At 34.2% G+C, this 24,631-nt stretch overlaps 1 protein-coding gene across 1 annotated transcript in view; it reads left to right on the top strand.

Annotated features, from left to right (window-relative positions):
* The window catches only part of SI (sucrase-isomaltase), an 88,925-nt gene that overhangs the window by 29,557 nt on the left and 34,737 nt on the right, over positions 1-24,631 (top strand). The window contains exons 16-30 of the mRNA XM_075547877.1: positions 2,712-2,828; positions 5,084-5,238; positions 5,547-5,631; positions 6,345-6,401; positions 7,207-7,331; positions 8,164-8,252; positions 9,983-10,032; positions 10,508-10,678; positions 12,721-12,876; positions 18,219-18,425; positions 19,758-19,912; positions 21,322-21,490; positions 23,720-23,816; positions 23,921-24,033; positions 24,157-24,282. Of these exons, the coding sequence (XP_075403992.1) occupies positions 2,712-2,828; positions 5,084-5,238; positions 5,547-5,631; positions 6,345-6,401; positions 7,207-7,331; positions 8,164-8,252; positions 9,983-10,032; positions 10,508-10,678; positions 12,721-12,876; positions 18,219-18,425; positions 19,758-19,912; positions 21,322-21,490; positions 23,720-23,816; positions 23,921-24,033; positions 24,157-24,282 (1,872 nt within the window). The remainder of the gene's footprint in view (positions 1-2,711; positions 2,829-5,083; positions 5,239-5,546; positions 5,632-6,344; positions 6,402-7,206; positions 7,332-8,163; positions 8,253-9,982; positions 10,033-10,507; positions 10,679-12,720; positions 12,877-18,218; positions 18,426-19,757; positions 19,913-21,321; positions 21,491-23,719; positions 23,817-23,920; positions 24,034-24,156; positions 24,283-24,631) is intronic.

The raw sequence follows: 24,631 nt of genomic DNA, 5'->3' as shown, positions 1-24,631 counted from the left end.
GTAAGCAAACTGACTATGACATAGACCAAACAAAAAGAAAACAAATGATTGAAAAAAGAAAATGAGAGGGGGTAAAAATAGAGAGAGACAAAATATGCATAATTCCAGTTCTGTTCTCTGACTTGCATGACTATCTCTCCACGGGTTGTGGGGTATCTGGGAGCTGTCCCTCACAGCCTGAAGTCCAATTTAGGGGCTCTTCAGGGGCTTCATAGCTTCACTTTGCTCCAGTTGCTGATCTGTTATATTTCCTTCTTGGTTTGCCCAGCTGTGGGGTGTTCACAGCGCACTTTCTCCCTGCCTTACCATGTGACCAAGAATTGTCCTCTGTCTGCTCCAGTAAGGGGACAACCTGACACAAACTGTTGTTGACTCCACAGTCCCCTTTGAGTCCCCACTGCTTCCTGTAGGGAAGTCATCCTCCAGGCCTGGTGTGCCCGCATGGAGTCCAGATCAGCTGTCCCTCTCTCTTCTTTGTTCCTGGTCTGCTTCCAAAGGGGCGTGACATTCTGGCCCCTCTCGCCAAGCTGGAGGTTCAGTGTTGTTCTCTGTCACCTGTTTGGGGATCTGTTTGGGGCCAGTCCTGTAGCGTCTCTTTTCATGTATTCCTCCATCTGGCAACGTTGCCCTCATGGTTTGGTGCACCATGGTAGGTTCTGCATGCCCACTCCCAATTCTGTGGAGACAAAACCAATACTCTCCCCCAGGTGTGTTAGTACCCTGTCCCCCGCCTTGTCATCATCTCCTCCCCCCCCCCTTTTTCTCACTCCCCCTACCCCCATCCCCATTCTTTGTGTTGGATCTACATGTAACTACCTCCTTGGGTTTGGTCTAACCTCCTCCAGACTCCCTGAGCTTCTACCTGAGTATTGTGAGAAAGGTGTCTTCTCTTCCAAACTGCTGTGCTGATTACACTTACCTCGGGGGACACATGCTGTATTTCTCCTTTTGTGATTGGCTGACCTCATTTAGCATCATGTTCTCTAACTCTTCCCATGAAATGACACGTTTCATTGATCATCAGTGCTTTTTAGTGATGCATCATACTCCATTGCATGTATGTGCCTGAGTTTACTGATCCACTCATCTACAGATGGGAATTTGGGTTGTTTCTGCGATTGTGAGTTGCGTCACAATAAACATTGGAGTGCAGATGACTGGTTATGGTTTCTTTCTGGGTATGTGCCCAGTAGAGGGATAGCTGAGTCATAAGGTAGCTCAATTTCCATTTTCTTTAAATATCACCAGATTGCTTTACAGGAATAATTTTTAAATACTTTAAAAAGCAAAAATAAAATATGAAATGGATATAAATTTGACTGCAATATGAAAACTTTTGCTTACCGAAGCAAAAATTTTAAATAAAACAATTAAAAGCCGTGTATTGGGATATGATAGTTTCTATGCAGGTAGTCAATGAACAGTCATTCAATTAAAAGTACATCTTAAAATTCACAGAACATAAGAAGAATTAGTCATGTAAATGAACAAACAATTATATAGAAGGAGAAATTCCTATGGGCTTAACACAAAATGGAAAGTAAATACATTTTCCTAGTAATTCAGTAAATGCAAATACAATTCTTCAAATTAACAAAGATGTATCACATATAGCAGTAATAACTAAAATGTGAAAACACCTATTATTGGCATGAGAATGGAACAATGACAATTTTAATGTACTGTCATTCTGCTTATAAGTAGTTAAAATAAATTTGGGAACAGGATTTACAATTGAAAGAAGCTAGAAAAATAACAAAAGTATTCTTAGGTGTATATACCATTAAATAAGAGTACTTTTACGCATCTTTAAGAAAAATTTCATGGAATTACTTTTTATAATATCATTAAATTACCGTATATATTAATCTATAAGCCAAGTTTTTCAGCAAATTTTTAGTATAGTTTTCGTGATAAAACTTTGTGCCTCCGCTGATATTTGGGCCAGCTTATATTTGAGTATATATGGTATATGTGAAAATAATATTCATCAGTAGGAGAATGGATAATGATGATATATTTATACAGAGGAACCCAATATAACGGAGAACTTTAGTTATATTAACACATTTGAATGTTACAAAATAATATTTTAATATGCCATCAATATTTATGGAAAATGCGCCATAATACATTGTTTTGTTTATGATTAATATATTATATAAGACAAAATATACTCATATAAATAGTTATCACTGGATTTAGAATATTGATCATTTCTGGAGTGTTCTTTTAGGAAGATAAATGCAATCAGATATGGGTACATAGTGAACAAACCTCTTCATCTTAATTGTGGTGATTTCTTTTGTAAATTCAATGAAAGTTATATATTGTATTATTTATCTATTATTGCATCAGATATTTTATTAAGAAGTGAAAAGTCATATCAGGGACATATTTTTTTGTTCAGCAGCACCACATTTTAATACCATATTTCCCCCTTAGATACAATGAATTTGAGCAAAGATAAAACAAATGAGAAATAAAATGAAGCTCAGGAAATATACAAAGAAACAACGAACAAAAATAGAATATGCCAATGGAATTTGTGTCAAGAACGGATCAAAATTGAAAACTAACTTAGGTTAACAAATAGGCAAAGACAGTAAAACAAAAAATGTATATGAAATAATGCAAATTAATCTGTTGATACAAAAATTGTAATAACCTGACAAAGTTTGCATTTAAAAACTGAATGTGTTTTATTTTAGGTCGGAGCAGACATCTGTGGGTTTGTGGCTGACACTACGGAAGAGCTTTGCAGACGCTGGATGCAACTTGGGGCATTTTATCCATTTTCCAGGAACCATAATGCAGAGGGATATGTCGTAAGTGACCTAAGTTTTTGTCCATGTTTAGAAAAGAAATGCCTTCAGATAACTAGCAATGTTCTAAGTGTAAGTCTCTAGAAGCTATGCAATGAAGAATGATAGAATTTTTAAAGCATTGCCAGAAATCTTCATCTCACAATGTATAAATATTTTATATTTACAAAAAATTTAAAGAAGAAAAGATGAAACAAAATGTAGTCACAATTTAAACCTAAAGCACACACACACATATTTTAGCTCATCAGTATGTTAAATTAGATGCAGTGATTTTTTTCTTTGCATTGGATTCTACCAGTGTTAGTTCCAGGTCATTTTTCTCTCATAAATAAATTGTGTTGTTAATAGTTTCCAGGTTTTGATTAATAAAATAAGAAACTAAAGACACTTGAAAAATAATTTGTATCTCAACCCCTTCTGTGAGTCATAAAATGGGTATCTATAATTTGGGAAAAAGCAAAATTGTAGCTTTGAAAGCATGAATATACACTCTTTGGAACAGAAATCCTAGGACATTTTAAGCTATTCTACTAGCTTAAGGGTGTCTTGCTGAAACAATACAATAGTCATTAAACAGCTAAGCAAAAGGTTGGCAGTTCGAACTCACCAGCTCACTCTGAGGTGGAGTTTAATCTGAACACAGGCGTGACAAAAATATAATGAAATGGTACAAAAAGTACATTTCCAAAAACACCCAAGCACATGACATTGAGTTGATTCCTATAGACTAGAGCAGGGCTGTCCCTTTGGGTTCCTGAAGCTGTAAATATTTACAGGCCTAGAAGCATCTTCTTTCTCCTGGGGAGCTCCTGGTAGTTAGAAACTGCTGATGTCGTGGATATTAGTCCAGCACATAATCCACTATACCACCAAGAATGTTCAATTATTTGTCACTGCCTAATAAACTCAAATGGCACTTTCTAGTAAAAGATAATAATAGGTAATCCTGACATGAATTTCACTAAGCAAAGCAAGGCCTAACTTACTTCAATCAAGATGATAATGTTTAGCGACCCTATAGAGTAGAGCTAAAATGCTCCTTAAAGGTTTCCAGGAATGGGAATCTTTATGTGAAGCCTACATTCTCATCTCTCACTACTGAAGCATGTGGTGGGTTTGAACTATGATCTCGAAGGTGCCAGCCTGATCTTTAATCCGTGGTTTTACCAGGATACTTTCTAACTAGTGTGAATATTTGTCCCTCAAGATGCAGATGTCAACACAAGTTATTTATTTCTGTTTAGAGATTATGGCTATTGATGATACAGGGAAGGGAGCACCTGTGTGTGTGGGAAAACCTTGGAAACACCGTGTAGGTCTGAACCTGGTGCAGAAAGCAGGGAAAGGAAGATATTTGACAGGGAGAATCTTAAACTGCAGCCCACTTCTTACCAAGCTTCAGTCCAAAAAAAAAAAAAAATGGAGCTTCTTGCGCAGTATGTCGTATGTTGGATGTTGGAGGACATTTCACAGGAATAGCCTGCAGAGTGTGAGAACCCTGCTCTTTCCATCACTAAGAGCAGCAAAACAAATCTGTAGCCTCACCTTAAACGTGGAGCTAGATGCACTTGGGCAGCAATGGGAGCCTACTTACACGGATATCCAAGCCAGATTACTAAATCTCTGCATATCTTACAAGGGAGTCAAGCTGATCTCGGTAGGGCTGATCAGGAGGACTTGCTGCACATACACAGGCCCATCAGCTCTGTTCCCTGTGTCAGAGAGCCTGTACAATACCGAAGCACATTCCTCTACTGACAGTGGTGATGCCCCAAACAGCAAGCCCCTTGAAAGCTCAGTTAAGCCCTGCTTGAGAACTTTACATGTACTGACATCATCTTGGCCAGAGTATGCCACATTCTGAGCATAAATAGAGACAAACAATCCACTCTTGGCAGGAGGATCTGCAAAGTCAAGGGCAAAAATTGTGAATGCAAGGGTGGATGAAGAATTGGAAGCAGGAATATATTCCATTCATAAACACACATTTCATAACCCTCAAAGTCCTATTTCATTTAACTAGTTTCTTATCGATTGGGTATCTAAATGAGCAATGTCCATTACAATAAACACTTTAATGGAAAGACATGAAAACTCAAAAATATACAAGAACTTTAATGGTGAAATAGAGAAAATGTCAACTTTTTCAGAAGAAGCTAATATTTGTACGATTAGCTTTATAAAACATGATCATACTTCTACTTTAATTTTCCCTCGTAACCTTTCGGATTTTAATTTCTGTTTTTATCACCCAGGATCAGGACCCTGCATTTTTTGGACAGGACTCTCTTTTGGTGAAATCATCACGACACTACTTGACTATTCGCTACACACTGTTACCATTCCTCTACACTCTGTTTTATAAAGCCCACCTGTATGGTGAAACAGTAGCAAGGCCATTTCTTCACGAGTGAGTAAAATATTCAATGACTTCACTATGTCTTGACTTAAAGTACATTTTCACCCAGCTTCCCTCCTTGCTTTTTCCTTGCTTTCCTCCTTTCATCATTTTTCCTTTGTTCCTTCCTTCTTCCTCATTTATATTCCTTAGCGCCACTGGACCTGTAAAGGATGAATGAACAGTGCAGCCGAGTCAAATTCAAGTTGGAAATGAATTCCAAAGGGAAAAAAAAACTGAAAAGAGAACCCAAACAAGAGATGTATAAATGTCTTAATAAACTTAAATATATATACTTTGAATATTTTCATTTTCTTTAGATTTTATGAAGATACAAATAGCTGGATTGAGGACATGCAATTCTTATGGGGTCCTGCATTACTTATTACTCCTGTCTTAAAACAGGTACATTTTACACTCTTATTGCATGGAGGGAACTATGTATAACTATGTAAAATCAAATTTAAATTACATTAAAATTATCTTGTAAATAGACTATTTCAAGTTGGTATGTGACTCATTGAAATCTAAATTTTAGAAAAATGTTCAAATAATTATATCATTAAGGATATATGTGCTTATCAAATATATAATATCTAACTGGAAATAAGATACTTACATAAAACTATTTTAAAAGCATGACCTTTATTGAATGAAAGTTAATATTTGGAAAGTAACAATGAGATACCATTTAAGCACATGTAGATAATATTCTGTTACATTGTAAATAAAGGGGAATCTTAAAACTACATAGTTCCTATCATATAAAAGTGATGAGAAAAGAGGAAATTAATTACTATACATTTTAATAGGTCTGTGTGTCCCTGGATACAAAACCAAACAAATATGCTTTCCTTCACAATGTCCACTATTTTATGACAATATAAGTGCATTTATATTGATATACAATGGACACTTAAATTATTTTAATTTTTACTGTTTGATTGTAGTTTACATTGATTTTGATTACTATTTATTAGAAATACTGGATTATATACCATAGATAAAGGTTCTCTTACTCCTTGATTATAAAAATCAACAGAGATGTTGACTTGATTCTCCACTGCGAAGTATTAAAGTAAAAAGTATATAAATATTTTTTCCTGCCTTCATCGTAGGGAACAGAGACAGTGAGTGCTTATATCCCTGATGCTACTTGGTATGATTACGAAACTGTAAGTAACATTAATATAATTATGTGCTTACAAGAGCTATACTTGTGAACATCTATACTTAGAAATTCAACTCAAAACACCTATGTATATGTATTTCAAAATTTCTGTCATGTTCATAAAAAGGAATGCATTCATATTTTAGAATATATAAATATTTATTATATCTGCTATTTGTTAGTATAAAGGTCTGTATTCTATGAGAGAATCAAATTAAGAAAGGATGATAACTCACCTTAATATTTTCCTATTTGAAATTCTTATATGATGACCAGTTGAATTACATATTCAGCTACTCATAATCCTTTGTTTCTGTAGAGCACATAGAAACATTTGGAAAAGAATTTTAAGTTCAACAACAAAAGGGCAACATCATAGCATCCATTCCCATAATTTGTTTTGTATTTGACCAACCAACAGATTTTCTGAACTATGTTTGTTAAATATATCATTCTACATATCAAGTATTTTTTTAAATAGATCCTTCAGTTACCTATAGGGAATGATTTCAAATATCTCTCCCCAAATCACCTGCTTACAGATATAAGCAAGCAAATCAATAAATAATGAAACTATTTAAGCATATTACTTATTACTTTATTTTTTTATAAAAAAAGTTTATTTCACTCCTGCTTTGGTAAGTTCCTCGAAAAAGAAACTACTTTAAAAGTTAGATTTTAATATATTATTATTTATTTTAATGGGGTGGATGCTCATAACAGTACACTTTCAGGTAGACATTTTAATTCTCGTAATCTGTACTTTGAGAACTTTATTAATAATTGATCATTTTACTTTTCATAAATAGGGTGCAAAAAGACCATGGAGAAAACAACGAATTAATATGTATCTTCCAGCAGACAAAATAGGATTGCATATCAGAGGAGGTTATATTATCCCCATCCAGCAGCCTGCTGTAACTACCACTGCCAGGTAAAATGAAAATTCACTGATTCATATTTAAAGTACAATTTAAATTGTAAAATTTCATATGTGTTTTAGCAAATCCTAGATTGTCTAATTTTTACTTTTGTTCATCAGAAGATATTTGACTAATCGGAGAAATTTCTTTTATTTTTTTAAGCAAAAGGTTAGAAATTTATTGGAGCTCCTATGGGAAAGCCTAGAGGGGCCCAGCATACCCTACTGTGTAGACATGCCCAGTAAAGGGTCCCACCATTCACTGTACCCCCATGTCCCAGAGGGACTCCCCTTGAGTCGAGCCCCAAAGCCCCAGGACTGGCTGGCGGTAGAGACAGGAGAAATTTCTTATCAATTATTATGATCATCAGAGTTAAGAAAAACACACACCAAATTTTATGTAGTGTTAAGTTTTTTATTTTAAAAATGAATTGAATTGAATTGGAGTAGAATGTTATTTCCTGTAGCTAAAAACATTTTAAAAAACTCTAAAGGATTTTGTGTAATTAAAAACAATCACAAATTCTTAATAAAACTATGAAATATTAAAATGTGTAATATCATGAAAAATTTATGTGTCAGTTTATATATATTTTGAGTTTTAATATCAAAAATATTTCTGCTAAAAATGAAATCTGGTGTGTTTATTCATTTTACTTATTTAACACATATCCAATTTTTCTCATTGAAAAACTATTACTATTATGCATATTAATTTATTAATGCCAATGGCTGTATCTGAAGCAGAGTTCCTACAAAATGATTTTGCTGAAGTAGGCTTATTTAAAGACTATCTCAGTGTTATAAATTTATTTTTAATCATATGTGCACCCAATCTTAACAGCCGGAAGAACCCCTTAGGACTTATAATTGCATTAGATGAAAATAACCAAGCAAAAGGAGACTTTTTCTGGGATGACGGAGAAACTATAGGTAAGTCTCAAAATGGATGAAATACTTTTCAATGTTCAGTAGGATGATGGGAAAATTACCTTCCTTATCCAAGTAAAATTACAAGTGCTTAAAAAATATCACAAGCTTTCATTTTTAATTCCATTTTTACATATTTATGCTTCCAGATTATTGTACATTGCTATTTCTATATATTTGATTAAAAGATCTATCTAATATGTGTTTTAAAAAATCAAAACTTCATGGAAACAATCCAATGGACAAATGGAGCACATGAACTAATCAAACACACAACCATCTCCACAACTCTGAGAGTAGGAAAACTCGATGGTACCTGGACACCAGTACCAACTGCTGTATAAGGAATCACAACAGAAATTCCTGGGGATCATAGGGAAAAAGGAAGGAACAAATTGAAAACCACAAAAAATACCCCAACATGAGGCTTTAAACTTCTGTAATGCGTGACCGCCGCAGAGACTTACAGAGCATTGTACCCGTCTGCTAGGACCTGAGAAGTCAGAAATGACTTGATGGCAGGGAGGAGTTTTCTTGTTGTTTGTTTTGATTGCTTGTCAAATAGAGATTGTTGAAACACCAAAGCTCTGTCTCGCAGTCACTCCTCAGGTCAAGCAATGAACTCGTTTCTGTTCCTCAGGTTTAAGTCAAACAGCTGATAGCTCTACAGGGAGAACAATAACATGGGGCGGGTGGGGGGGGGGGAGGAGGGGGCGTGGGGGTGGGGGGGGGAGGGGGAGATGCATACCTCAGAATAACCTCCCATATAAGATCAAACAGCAGCATTTGGGGGGAAAAAATCAGAAGGGTTAGGAAAGAGGAGGAATTCAAACAGGAAAAACAGGTCTGAGGTGGGAGGACAGTTCAGGTACAACAAAGTGTGTATGACATGTGGAATAGAAAACTTATCTTCTATAACCTTCACTTAATTCATTAATATGAAAAATAATCGAATGCATAGAACATATGACTAAAAACTATCTAATATGATAACTATATAGATTATGTTTTCAGAAACTGAAAGGAAGTCAGTCGTTTCTGAGTAATGGATTTATAAGCAAGCATGCAAACAAACATATATTGCCTATAGTTGAGATTCTAATTCTAATTTTATTTTACTATGATTGAAATTTTAATAAAATTGCAGCACAGAGTATTGTCCATAAACCCTATGGTTCCCACTGTATGGTTTTAGCTATGCTTTTTCCAAGTCAATTTAGTCTTAATTGTCTCTGTAGACGAGATATGTTGATTAAAAGTTTTGTCTTACACATGGCAGAGAAAAATCTTTGTACTTTTCGATATTCTCCTTAAAATGGATTGTGTTGCTTATTGTGCTTCAAGTTCATCTCATTTTTGTCCATTAATAAAAATATGTACAAAATTTAATTTGATGGCACAATTTTTCTAGGCTGAGTGATTGTAATGTGATTTAATAGATAAACTGCCATTCAATATCATTAATTTATCTATATATTTCACCAGAAGTATTGATTTCTCTGAATTTTCAAAATAGTTCAACAGTCTTTGGAAATTTATGTAATCAATTATGCATTCATTAGATATACTTATGGGGAAATGAAAATACCAGGATTGATTTATGTCAACACAACAAAAGGGAAATTTCATTGTTTTCAATAAAACCATATCTTTTTAAAAGTACGTAACTATTATAAACCTATAAAATAATCAAATTGAACATTTTAATAAAACTTAATTTTTTTCTCTTTCAGATACTATCCAAAAAGACAACTACATATTATATACATTTTCAGTCTCTAATGTAAGCAGTTTTCTTGTACCCATAGTGAAATATGTAATTTGGTAATGTTTAGGTTATTCTTCGATAATGACCATATTTATAAAGATTTGACAAAGATTTGCCAAATTTGAATGGAAAATAATGAAATAATTTACCACATTAAATTGTTAAATTTACCTTATAAAATAATAAACTATTACAATAAAAATGTATATTGTAATATGATAGATGAGTTTGTGATCATCTCATAGATACATAGAGGCATTTAAGTCATATTATGAAATGTTTAAATTATTGCTGAAAATAAGTTTTTAAATAAGTTTATCTAAACTGCTAGAAAAGATTACTATGGTATATTTTTAAACATGATACTTAGACGAACTGCTGGGGTGAAGGAGTAGATGAATTATTTTCTTCTCTTATATCTCTATTATTATTTCAGTTTTCTGTCGAAATACTTCCTACTTTAACCTATTGTATTATATATGTTTTTCAGAACAGTTTAAATATCACATGCAATCATTCAACCTACCAGGAAGGAACCACTTTAGCTTTTGAAACTATAAAAATCCTTGGATTAACAGATTCCGTTACACAAGTTAATGTGGCAGAAACCAATCAATCACCAGCTCCCCATGCAAATTTTAGTTATGATGCTTCCACTCAGGTAAATGGAATACTGTGCACACTTTAACAGCCATGTTGTCTCGCATTTAATAACACCTATGGTAATCATGCAAGTAATTGGTCTTGTGATATTTTCTTTCCTCATGTTGTATACTTAATTTTCTTCATTCCATCTATTTTAGAGTCAATATTCCATTTTAACTTATAAAATTTATACTTTGTTGACAGCTTGGGGCTTACTATTGCTCACTCTATACTTCATTTTGTCTTAGAAAGGCCTTCCTGGCATTTTTCTACCATCATCTATTTTGAAATTTAATTAATAAATGACTATAGCTTCTGAATGTTTAATCGTCTAATTTAAGACTTTAAACGTTGATTTAATTAATTTATTCAGCTATTCTCCCGGATCCTCAATTTTCATTGTTTGACTTCAGAACTTTATTTACGTGCTCCATCTGAGTAGATCACCTTCCACGTCTAGTTTCCTGTGGATAGTGAGAAGAAAGGAAACTGTTTCCGAATCGGGGTCTAACCTCAGTTCTTCATCTGAGTGTGTTCCAGGGAGCTCTCAGGGTCTTTACTTCTTCATCTGTAAATGTAATTTTAAAGCCATAGTACAGTTTATATAATATGAAAACTGTAAGACAAACAATTCAAAATCAGAAAGCTAAGTTCTATGCTACAAAACCACAGGCACCTTTATTGGACAGAGAAACAAATGTGGACCTATTGTAACTTGACCCCTAGGTGCACACACTTCTGAAGGTGGTATTTTACATTTCCTCAATCTTTCCCCCAATAATTCTGACCTCTGATTTATGACACATCCAAATGTCAGTTGGAGATTTCCTGGGGATTTGAGTGAAGCTCTTTTTGTTTATTTATCTATTTTAACTTATTCTGGGTGTGAAACAAGTGAAGGTTTACAGGACAGATAATCAATTGTATAGGAAAGCCATTTTAATGGGCATTCCCTTTTCTACCACTCTACTAAGGTCTACCATTTATATAAAAAAGCAAATTGGAAAAGATAACATAACTAAATTATTTGAGGTATAGAATTTTGCTTTATAGTATCCTTTTACATAAATCCACTGTCTTGTTAATCTCTTTATTCTACTGTTTTAATGAAGAAAATTTTAGAAATATATGTAATGGGTAACTATTCTGAATATGTAACCATACTATAATTTATAAATGCGCCTAGCAGTGTCAGAAGATATCTTTGATATCAATTCAACAAAACAATATTTAAGAACTTTATGAAATTAGCAAGAGTTATCAACAGGGAACAATGCCAATTCATTTCTACAGACATGTTTACCAGCTTAGTTTGTGTATTTTGCTCTTATACATGTACAAGTATATACTGGACACTCATAACTTTGTGATTCTGTTGGACTTTGGGTGGCTTTTATGTGAATATTCTTAAAAATCAAAGTTGCAACATATCCAAAAATATGCTATCCAGAGAATAATTTGTTTGGAATTAAATCTTGCCCACATTCTTCTGAAGTACACTGATTATTCTGAAGCAACAATAAAGCATAGCATTGCATGTCCAAAAATGGGTTCAAACATAACAACCATTGTGAGGGGAGCCAGATAAAAGGCACTTAGGAAAAACAACTTGTTCAAAAGCTATGCTAAGTATTTTAAATTTCATAATCCATTCATTCTATCAGTAGAAGTCATTGGGCTCATTTAAAGGGGAAACAGATAGAAAATAATACAAAATATACAATTTACCCAAAGTAACATGAGCATTGAATGGCATAACAAAAACTGAACTCATGTGGATACAAGGAAAATGCTTTTCCTCAATATTCCACTACACCTATCTTACAATTCCTGAAGCTTTGCTGCCTTGGGCTTTTAGCATTTCATCAACATTTTCTTTCTTTTTCCGATTCTATATTTTTTTGTATTTTACTTGAGAGAGTTCTTGACGTACTATATCATGTTATTAATGATTTGGTGTTCAAAATTATGTGGTTGTTGCATTTCATGAAATGGTAAAATGTTCTAAAATTGTTGTTCAATGGTCATAGACAGTTTAACATATTTTTCTTTTCAAAGATTCTCCAAATTCTGGGTCTCAAATTAAGTCTTGGAAAGAGCTTTAAAGTTGAATGGACTCAAGTTTTCTCAGAAAATGAAAAGTTTACTTGTTATCCGGATGCAGACGGGGTCACTGAGGAGAAGTGCAAGCAGCGTGGATGCATATGGGTACCGGTAAGGCATTTACACAAGGCTCGGTCACGACTTCCACACAGGCATAGCGATGGAAACTCAGTGGCATGTCTTTGAGACAGCACAGCAGGGACATTCATCTTGTGTAGCATTTACAATCTGAATTTGGCACCTCTGATAGATTATTTTCATCTATGTATTATTCCAAAGATATAGTTTAATAACTGTGCCTCTATTTAAATAAAATAGTACTCAATAGCTTACGTTAATTGTGTTACCTGGATCTGATTAGCTACCTAGGGGATATTTCATGTCAGCAGGGAATGGTCTCTTAAAAACCTTATCTCAAGGTATTAAAGTCTCTAAAATTGAGTGATAGGTGAGGTCTTTGGCGTTAAGTGGTGATCATTTCTAGTTGCCTATGTTGGCCATCCCTGAAATGGGAGAATGATAGCGCTGGACAGCAGATATTTTAATGGATGGTACAGAAAAGAGATTTGGAGAAAGTTCCCTTTTATCATATTTATTTCTCAGATCCTAAGACTTTGACTTTATCATTGGGTTTTGCCATTGAAATAAAAATCATGTAAGCAAGGGATGAAATGCAAGTGTTACTCCACTAAAAAGTCAGGATCCAATGTCCAGCAATTCCCAGGAATACATATATTTCTTTGAGAGATGTAAAAACTCCTTTCCTGGAGAAAGTACCTCCATTCCGTTGCTTGATAAAGCAGCATCCTATTAATCATTGGGAAAGATCAAGGAAATGCTCTAAAGCGGGAGTAAAGAGCAGAAGTCAATGAAAGTCAAATAATGAATTATTTTTATTTTTCCAGTAACTTCATTTTAATATGCATATTTGTAGTAAGTCCACATTTCATGCATACTATGATCCCTACTTCTGCTATTAAAACCAACCTGATAGGGCATGTGTTATCAATTTATTTCACTACAGCAAAATTTTTTAATATGATAATGCAAAAATACCATTACAAAATCAGGCAAAAGAAAGCCAATATATTTTTTGATGATTTAGAGTGCTTATTACATAGTTGTGTTTTCTCAGAAAACACAATTTATTCACTGATTCCCTTTTTAAAAACATTGAAACTTTCTATTTTCTAAGGAGTCCTGGTGGCTCTGTCATGTAAGCATTTGAAAAATAACCAAAAATTGGTGGTTGAAATCCCACCAGCCAATCTATGTGTTATAGAGTTGGTTCAATGACAGTGGGTTTGTTATTTAGACTTAAAACCCCCCAAAAAGAAATGTTCTCACACTACTAAGCGGTAAATAAAATAAATCTCCTTGTCCTGATGGAGCTTACATTTTAGTGTGGGAAAATAAATAAATCACAGGAAAATGTGATGTGAAGTTATAGAAGTACTATGGAAAAAAATAAAGCAGTAAAAAAGAGAGAGGAAAAGCCAATTTTATAATTTTAAAGATTGGATGAAGATGCTTTATTTGAGAAGGTGACAATTATTAAAAGATATTTGAGGGAAATGAAGAAAAGGAATTATTTTTCAAGAGAAGAAAGACCGGCCTGAAGTGGGAATGCCCATAACATACCCCACAAGCAGAAAGAGGACAAGGTCTCTAAGACAGAGATAGTGAGGAGAGCAGTGGGTTGAGAACGCAATCATAGAGCTAAGGAAACAGATAATGCAGGACAAATAGACCATTTTTAAGATTATGATTTTTTTCTCTGAAATAGGATGTTGATAAGATTATAAAAACTTTTGGAGACACACAAAAAAGTGTACAATTAGAAATACTAAGAATTCATGCATCAAACCCTGATGGTGCTATGTTTTAGGTATTGGGCTGCTAACTGCAGAGCTCTGGTGAAAAGATACGAGGCCTGTTCCAATAAGTATCTACACATCAGTTTCAGAAACCAGTTCAGAAAGCAGTTCCACTTTATCCTACAGGGTCACTATGGCTCAGAATAGAGTCCACAGCAGTGGGTCTGGGTTTTGGGTTGACAATATACTCTTTTAAAGCTCTAAGGTAGAAGGATCAGGTAAGAGATTGTTGCAATAGTGAAAGCAAAGTAGCCAGAATAATGCTAGGAGAGTAGTAAGAAATGGATGCTTTGTGTGTGTGTGTGTGTGTGTGTGTGTGTATTAAGATAAAGCCAATGTATTTCTTCTCTTTTATTGCATATGGATTAAAAAATATTTTATCTGTTCTTGCTGTTCTTTTTTACAAGAAAACAGGAGAGGGCATTGATATTAACAGACAATGTGAGGAGCAGACATAGAAGGGGAGACTTGATTTAGACAAACTAATATTGATAGAGACCTAACAGAAATCCAACAATTGTCCAGTTGTGAGTTGTATTAAACTTGAATAAGTTTAGATTCTGATGTAGCAGGTCAGGCGTAAAATTTGGAATACACACACACACACACACACACACACACACACACACAAAGAATCCCACACACATACACACATGGGGGTACCCACCAAAACACCAGAAGTTTTTTTTTCAAAGCTCTGAATTTAATTTTTGTTACAAAATAACCTTATTAACTACAAAATACTTTCCATTACACTGAATACATTTGTCCAATCTGTGATTCCATTCTTGGAAACATTTTTCAAACTTATCTATTTGGATGGCTGACAGCGCCTTCCTTTATTTTTTTCTTCTTCGCCTCTTCTAGCTCTTCAAATCATTATCCTTTCATGTCCCTCTTCATTAATGGGAATAAAAGGAAGTCACACAGAGAGAGGTGAAGTGAATAAGGTGTGTCAGGCAGGAGAAGCATGCTGTTTTTGTCCAAAACGTGTACTCTGAGGTGGCTTTGTGAGCAGGTGCATAGCTGTTGTGACAAAACCAGTCCCCTTTCTGCCACAAATCAGGCCTTTTGTGTCAAATTCTGTTTTTCAATCTATTCAGAATCTCTAAATAGAAGCTTGATTACAGTCTGACCTGGGGGAATGAACTTCACATGCACTGCCCCCTCACATCAAAAACAAATGAGCACCATGAGTTGGGAGGTACACCCTCGTGTTCACACATAGTCTTTAAAGCCACGGGATGGGATGGGATCATCCAGTACAGGTGAGAACGTCAAATACCAAAGAGGAGGTAATCCTAACTCTCATTGTCAGGAAAATCAGAAGAAAAAAGAAAAGCAACATAAAAATGGAGAAGAATTAGGTTGAAATGACAAGACTTCTGAGTGCTGAAAGTCACGATAAAAGCATTTAAAGAGATTGAAAATGATCAACTCTGCGAATTATGCTTATGAGTCAGTAAAATGTGCACTACACCCTGACATTTAGATTTGGCAACATGGACATTTTGGATCCCCAGCAAGAGATATATGGGTAGAGCGGCAAGGGTAAAAGCCCAGTTTGAGTGAGTTCAAATGTGAATCAAGGGATGCATTGGAAATAGTACAATGGATTCCTTTCTATTTTTGCTATAAAGAAAGCAGAGAAATAGGGAAGCAACTGAAGTTTAACAGGTCACCTATTTCTTTTTTAACTGGGGAAAATAGCGAAATGACATTAAAAGTAAAACAAACAAACAAACAAAGACATCCCTCACTGCCATCTAGCTGATTCCTACTCAGAGTGACCAGAGCCCTGGTAGAGCGGCTCTTGTGCACTTCTAGAACTGTCACTCTTTGAGAAGTAGAGAGTGTTGTCTTTTTCTCAGGTGTGGCTGCTGGTTTCGAACAACTGGACCTTGCACTTACAGTTCAACTTGTAACAAGGATGCAATACCATTTACAATGAGAGTTTATATTAGTTATTCAGGGGAGGATGCAAAGGATTTGGGGATAGTGGTTGTGCAAGAAAGAAAGCAAAGGGTTGGAAGCACTTTTGAAAAGGGGTCACCTTAACTGGAAACAAGGACCAGATAGATCTTGTGGGAGGACAAGAAGAGGTAGGTAGGTTGGTAGGGTGATTCAGATGTTGTTCTTTTCCTATTTAAATAACAAGATAACCATGAGAATCCAGAAGGGCTTTGTGAAATGTGAAAAGAAATGAAAATGTCCTCTCTAGGTCACTGTAATTTGGAAATGTATTTCTCCCGTAAAGTTTGCTTGATACTGAAAGTATCAATGACTAAGTATCTGAGTAGTTGAAGCAAAACAGGATCAGTTTTTGTTTAATAAAATCAACCCTAGACCTAAAATATTATAAATTTAATATCCATTAGTGTCTCTAGATCTTCCATTTGAATTTCAGTCTCAAAATTACTTCTTGATGTCAACATCTGTACTAACATTTATAACAGTAATGACTAAGATCTCACCATATATTCAGCTTATCTTCTTTTATGTTAAGGAACTTTGGAGATTAATATACAACATCTGTAAAATAATGTGTTTTAAATGAACAATTGGCTGCTCTCAAAATATATATTGTTACAAAATAAAGAAGGTGAGGGAGATGGATTATAGAACAGCAAATGACCCTTTATGTTATGGATAATCATTCTTTCACTTAGATTCCAGTTCTCAACCTTGGTAAACTTGTCAGCTCTGATCCTAGCTCAGTTTTCTTTTCAATTTTGAGTCAGGCAAGATGCAATTTTCAATCTTGACTACCATAAGAATTCATCAAGCAAGGGGTAATTTCTTGTGAATGAAAAAGTTAGGGTACAGAACTCTGAGCACATGTCTTTCTGAAGGTTGCTATATTACTAATAATATTGGAGTCTATGTCTGCTTTTGCTCTTCAGATTGTGTTCTTGTGTTCATGTGCAAACATAGTCAAACATTATTAGTAATATACTTAATTCTTACAAAAGCAGCACATCAAATTTTATTTTCTGAGTTGAAAAGATATACATTTGGTTCTTCTTTACTGGTCTATGGATCACATACAAATATTCTATTAACATTGTAGCATAAGTGGTCTCTGATTGCACAGGAGGCGCATTGTGTTCACTATAATCACATTTAGAAACACAAACAAAACAATAAATTTTGGGTATCGTTCAGTGGTATTGTTGATGCAGTCAGATTCCGTTGAGTTGGCTCTAACTCAAGCAAATATATATATGAAACAAAACGTTGCCAAGTCTCTTGCAATTTTCACAATCTTGCTATGTTGGAACTCATCATTGCTGTATAATAAGTTATAATTTAGCAAGGGTTCATGAGGCTGGGAGGGAGGGAGGGAGGAAAAAATGAGGCGCTGATATCAAGGGCTCATGTTGAAAGCAAATGTTTTGAAAAAGATATGAATGGCAACATATGTACCGATGCGCTTGACACAATGGATTTATGGATTGTTATAAGAGCTGTGAGAGCCCTCACTAAAATGATAAAAAATATAAGTGAAAAATAAAAATAGGTCAACATCACCTTTTTTAGAGTCACATATGTAATTTTTTTCCTTTTCTTTTTAAGACTTCTTTTTCCAGCAGAGCACCTGAATGTTACTTTCCTAGACAGGACAACCCTTACTTGGTCAATGCAATCCAGTATTCCTCAATGGGTGTAACTGCTGACCTTAATTTGAATCCTACTAAAGCCCGAGTAAAGCTGCCATCTGAGCCTATCTCAACCCTTCGTGTGGAAGTGAAATATCACAAGAATGATATGCTGCAGTTCAAGGTATGATTAACATAAGCTGTACCGCTACTTACCTTTGCTTTTGAGGCAAGAGGGTTTTGAAATGATAAGGAAATTGGGATTATAATATAGATAGGTGAGACTTAGATTTTAGAACATTTTGAGTCTATAAAAACAAAGGCCATTAGGTTGTTATTGTATTTTTGCCTGTTGTTTTTTCACATAGCTCACAGCTAGGTGCTCAACAAGTGTAGTCCTTTATCTTTAGTAATTTCATAATCAAATATAGTGATTTTAAAATTTAATTCTTACATAAAATAATTATTAAGTCAATGAAAATGGAACTATGTTGCTAATCAGACTTAAATGAACAAATAGAGTGTTTGCTATCTCCCTAATTTTTTTTAAAAAGGTGTCTTAATTTTCTGGCCAATGAAAATAAATAATATAGTAAATTTGGTCCCATTATATACCAATGTGCATATGGAATTTGATACAGATATAGGAGCCATAAATTTTTAATTAGGGATTATAATGGTAGAAATGTTAGCTGTGCTTGTGTGAGCTGTGTTCCTTATCACTCAGAAACTAATTTTCCAGCTGTTTCCCACTGTACGCTCTACTTTTTCACCTGTGTTAAAATCCATTGCAATGCTCACAAAGAACTCACAGGTAATGTCCATGATTTAGCAATGTATTATGGAGGCTAATAGAATTCAGATCGAAATACTCAGAACAGAGACTTTATTTGAAGACAAGGTCTTTCAGGTCTGCTTATTAATGCACAAGGACATACCACGCCACTTTCTGACTCAACTGATGGCAACCAGCCCCAGCCGTCGTTCAGCTAACCCGATTTCCCCCATTAAGTGCACAGAGGCACCTCACTCCACGAGATGTTCTCTTGCCCCAAAGCACTCAGCTTTATTTGCTCTGTGGCCTGGGAAGTCCACCTGCTTCCTACTCTGACTCCGCTTTCTGCTACCGCTTTTCTGTCACTCTGCTGGTGTCAGAGCTGTCGCTTGGACCAAGGAGGTGCACTTTGCAGCAATCGCACATTCCAGAGGCCAAGCTCCCCTCCTGGCTCCTCCTGGTAGTAAAATCGCTCCTTTTACTCCTAAGATGATGTTCTTTATACTCAGCAGATTGGCCATCACTCATAGCTGAACTGTCACATAATCTGCACTTTTCTCCCCCGAGGAACTCACACCTATCATAAGGGAAAGTCATTTGGTGGGAATTATGGCTACCATGGATAGAAGAGTCATAGCAAATAACCCACCATTCTGCAAATTGTTATTTCAATTATTCAAAATAAATTATATATCAAGTTTAATAGCCAACTATATCTACTCTTATTATTCCCCACCATAGATTTACGATCCTCAAAAAAAGAGATACGAAGTTCCAGTGCCATTAAACATTCCCACTACTCCAACAAGTTCATACGAAAACAGACTTTATGATGTCGAAATCAAGGAAAATCCTTTCGGGATCCAGATTCGTCGGAGAAGCACTGGGAAAATTATGTAAGAGATTGAACTATTTGATATGAATAACATTTTAATTTTAGTTTACTATTGGGAAAGGTTTAATAAACACCCTTCTCAGCTCTAGTGTACCATCATATAAACAGAGTTGTACTTGTGTTAAATAGCTAGACCTCTTTTATTGTTTCTAATCTAGACAATTCATATAAACAGGAAGCATCATAACATATCTACATAAAAATTAATTTATACTTTGGATGTGCTTGATATATCATAGAATGTCTGACACATAATTCAAGTCGAGATCCATAAACCTCGTGAAAGCACAAGGGTATGGGAAAATATATGTAATTAAGAATGAGCTATGTGATGGTTTTATTAGAATTGGAAAAAATAGTTTGTTGTGAAAAATGTGATAAATTTAATACTATCTCTGCTACTTATTTATGAAAGGCAATTAAGAGACATATCAAAGTATATTTTATAGGATGATGAGCAAATTCTTAAAATGTTATGCCTTTATAGTTAAAAGACTAAAGACACTTTTATGTAATTTAAGCTTGCAAGGTTATCCTTTATAAGATAGGATGGTTAAGAGACAGTCAGAGAATAATGAAATATGCCTGCTTTCAAAACAATTTTGTTGCTAAAAATACTTTTCTTAAAAATGATGAACAGTTGCCTCATTTTATACAAAGAAACATTATTCTCTAAGAGATAGTTGGACATTTTTATTATAAAATATTTGAAAATTGCTCACTTTGAATACTTACACTTCTGCTTCCTGCTGTGCTTTCTCCCGTTTCCTTGTCACTTATCGTCTTGCAAGCTACTAGACCAAGAATACATGTTCCTTACATTAGAGTTTTAGATTTTGTCATAAGGCCTGATTTTTATAAATGCAAAATAAAATAAAGAATCAATTTTAATATTTGAAATAATGATTGGCAAGGTTGGGATAAAAATGCTATGTGAGCAATAAATTTTATATTTGAAAGTTGCTTTGCTTATGCTGTATAAATAGAAATCATTTACTGTTGTAATTACCAGTGTTTGGGGAAATAGAGAATGTTCCATTTACAGATGCCTAATTAGACTCATTTATAAGTATATATATATAATTTGTTTATTATATATTTTATACATATGCTATATTTTTATTTATTTTAAAATGTATTTAAAATGTAATGCAGATCCAAAGATAAACTTACTATCAATGTATTTTGATTTATGTTAACAATGTTGGAAATATAAAACCTGCTTCATATCCTATTATTCACCAAAATAAAAGTATATGCTTGTAATTATTTCCATTTGAAAAATGGATACAATAATATAGATAGAAAAATCTGAATTTAAGATTACTATTAACAGAAAGGATTTCTATTATTACTTGTCCTACAATTTTGTATCTATTTTTTACAAGAATGAAATTGTTTTGTTTCTAGTTGGGATTCTCATCTCCCTGGATTTGCTTTCAATGATCAGTTTATTCAAATATCAACTCGTTTGCCATCCGAATATGTGTATGGATTTGGGGAAGTGGAACACACAGCATTTAAGAGAGATATGAATTGGCATACTTGGGGAATGTTCACAAGAGACCAGCCTCCTGGTGTAAGTAGCAACTTGGAACTCTCTTTGAAGCAACTTGTATGGTGTGATTAGGATCCACATAATTTCTTTGTATTTGTGAATTTCAGGACCAAAATACAGTAAAGGGGCTTTAGGAAACATAGCAGTCTCAATAGCTTCATGCTGACTCTCAGGGGAGAAACAAAAAGTCACCATTGGTTACAGATAAAAGCAGTAATGTGGATGGATGACAACTTGCTTGACTACAGTGAGACCCAATTCTGTAACCCTCTAAGCTGCATGCAAAGAACATGCTTATTCAGTATTCCCTGTCAAGCCCACCTTTAGTCTCAGCTTTCAGTAAATAAATATCTGGGTTTCTCCTTGAAATTTCATGAACTTCTTAGATAATGATTTGATACTGTCTTTGTTCTCTATCACCCAACACTGTAGCCTTGCATCTGATGGACTTAAGCTGCTCAGTATATGTTCATGATAATTTCCCTAAAGATTGATTGTTTCTGGAATGCATTTTTAAGTATTTACTGCAACATATAACAAATACAACAACAATTGTTTGATGCATATGTGACATTACATTTGAATTAAAAATTAGCTCATTTTTATACACATGTATGTAAAGGATGTATTCAATAGAGATTATAAATATGTGGATTTTAAGTGTGTGCAATATTGCAAACACTTTTATTATGTTAGGTGCTCAAATGATGTTTTATTTTTATCATTCTAGTTCAAACTTTCATTATTGAAGGTTCTTTTTCATTGACATTTAGGTGAAAGGATACATTTTCTTAAATTTTATATCTTAAAGACATTTAAAAATAAGTATTGGTATTATTTGATTAACATAACAATGGTTCTGAATAGACAGTATTTCTTGTTCAGTCTAGTCAATTCAAAGCATGAAATGTGGGCTACAAGGTGCCACTTGTTTTTCAGTCCCCAGAAAGAGTTGTCAGTACAAGACTACCAGCAAAAGTTCTCTGTGGTGAAAACGTGATGATGTTGATGATAAGAAAATGAAATACTTTATAAAATGAAGATGAGATTTTGTTGGTAGTTTGAGCTCTTTTATCACTTTTTTATTTCTGGGATATGTTATTGTAAAAATAATTACAATTTATAGACAAAAACATCTAACTTGTGGTGGAACGCAGTTTATTTTATATCAATGAGTTCATGGTTTTTATGAACATTTTTACACATTTGTTTAATCATTTGCATGTTCTAAAGCCTTAATGATTCAAATAATACAGAAATGATTTGCTAAAGGAAATGCCAGTAAGTAAAATTTTGTTGCTACCAGGTTTCTAGTTCCTCCATGTATGTTTTTATTACAGAGGATATGTAAATACATTTCTGTGATCAGGGAATAGAGATACAAAGTTCTTTCAGTATTACACTCGCCCTGTTGTATTAAAATCCCCTTAAAATGTAATTGTTGTAGTGACTTCCAAGGAGATCTGCTAGATCAGTTCAATTCAGAGTGGAAAATTCAGCTCAGAACACTACGGCAACAGCATTTGGGAATTCCAACAGAGTAATCTTGATAGTTTGTTAGGAAGGACATGGACGACCCAAAGGGCATATTACTAAGAAGGTTCAAGAAAATCAGAAACTGCATTGGAGAGAGAACAGAAAGAAATTTACATTGAGAATGTTTCTTCTTATTATTCCCAACTCCCTCCTTCCCAACCACCTCCTCCTCCTCCGCATTCCCAGGACCATGTCCCTGTTCATGCTTAGAGGGTAGAAAATGTCCCTGATAATCATGTCATTGGAAACTTTCCCACACCCACCCTAAAGGCCTGATTTTGCCCCTTTAGAATTCTTTTTGTTCCCAAAATTTAAAGAATATTTCAAAGAAATGTTATTTGAGTCCCTGGAGGATGCTAAAGCTATCATTTTGACTTCATGTTAAATCAATATTAAATCCACAGAATTCTTCAGGAGAAGATGTTTTTATTAAAGAGACAGACAGCCTACTTTTTGAAGTGTAGAGGCCTAGATGGAAGATATATTGAGAATCAGTAGCTTCACATTTTGATGATTTTATGTAACATTTTTCTATAGTTTTGTAGCAATACTTTTGATTTATCTTCATACTTATTATAATTAACACATAATTTGAGTATGCAGGAAAGGAACATCTAAAACCCGAGATGCAATCTTATAATGAATTCAATGTATGATTCTATTCTCATATTATTGTTTGAATATGTATAATTTTTATATCTTTATTTATTTCAGTATAAACTTAATTCCTATGGATTCCATCCCTATTACATGGCTCTGGAAGAAGAGGGCAATGCGCACAGCGTTTTCTTACTCAACAGCAATGCAATGGGTAAAGCAACTACGTGCTGAAGCGCTCATGATATATGCATACATATGTTTTAAAATAAAGGAGTATCTAATACTTAAATTGTGATCATCTTTTTGGATTTCCAGATGTTACATTTCAGCCAACTCCTGCTCTAACTTACCGCATAATTGGAGGAATTTTAGACTTTTACATGTTTTTGGGCCCAACTCCAGAAGTTGCAACAAAGCAATACCATGAAGTATGATTGCATATTTCTTTTAAAAACATATTATATAGCATAATATGTGATATTTTATAATATTAATGTAATTTTCCCAGAAGCTACATAACTAATTTTTTTGTGTGCCTTTTTTCCCCAAAGGTAATTGGCCAACCAGTTATGCCACCATATTGGGCTATGGGATTCCAACTGTGTCGTTATGGTTACAGAAATACGTCACAGGTTGAGCAGCTCTATAATGAAATGGTAGCTGCCCAGATCCCTTATGTAAGTATATTTGTATTTAAGATGTTAAGTACAGCACCTGTAAAGACAGAATAGAATAAACAAACACATCATTAACAAGGATTTTCAGTATTGGTACTAATCAGTGTTCATTTGTCTGTTTGCTTGGCTTTACCACAAGTTAGTTGGATAGGAGGCCATTAGTAAATGTCTTTATCAGATTGTTTAAGGAATAATACACCATTTTCCTTCATTTTGTCCATCAGTATTACTAAATGAGCAAACTTGTTTTTCTCCTATACAATTTGTTAGCATATGGAATCAGAGACAATTATCATAGAGATGTGAAATTGGATTATTTTACCAAAGCCCAACAATAATAATGATAGTT

The sequence above is a fragment of the Tenrec ecaudatus genome, chromosome 4, assembly GCF_050624435.1.
Source record: "Tenrec ecaudatus isolate mTenEca1 chromosome 4, mTenEca1.hap1, whole genome shotgun sequence".
NCBI lineage: Eukaryota > Metazoa > Chordata > Mammalia > Afrosoricida > Tenrecidae > Tenrec > Tenrec ecaudatus.
This window is presented reverse-complemented; position numbering and strand designations above follow the sequence as displayed.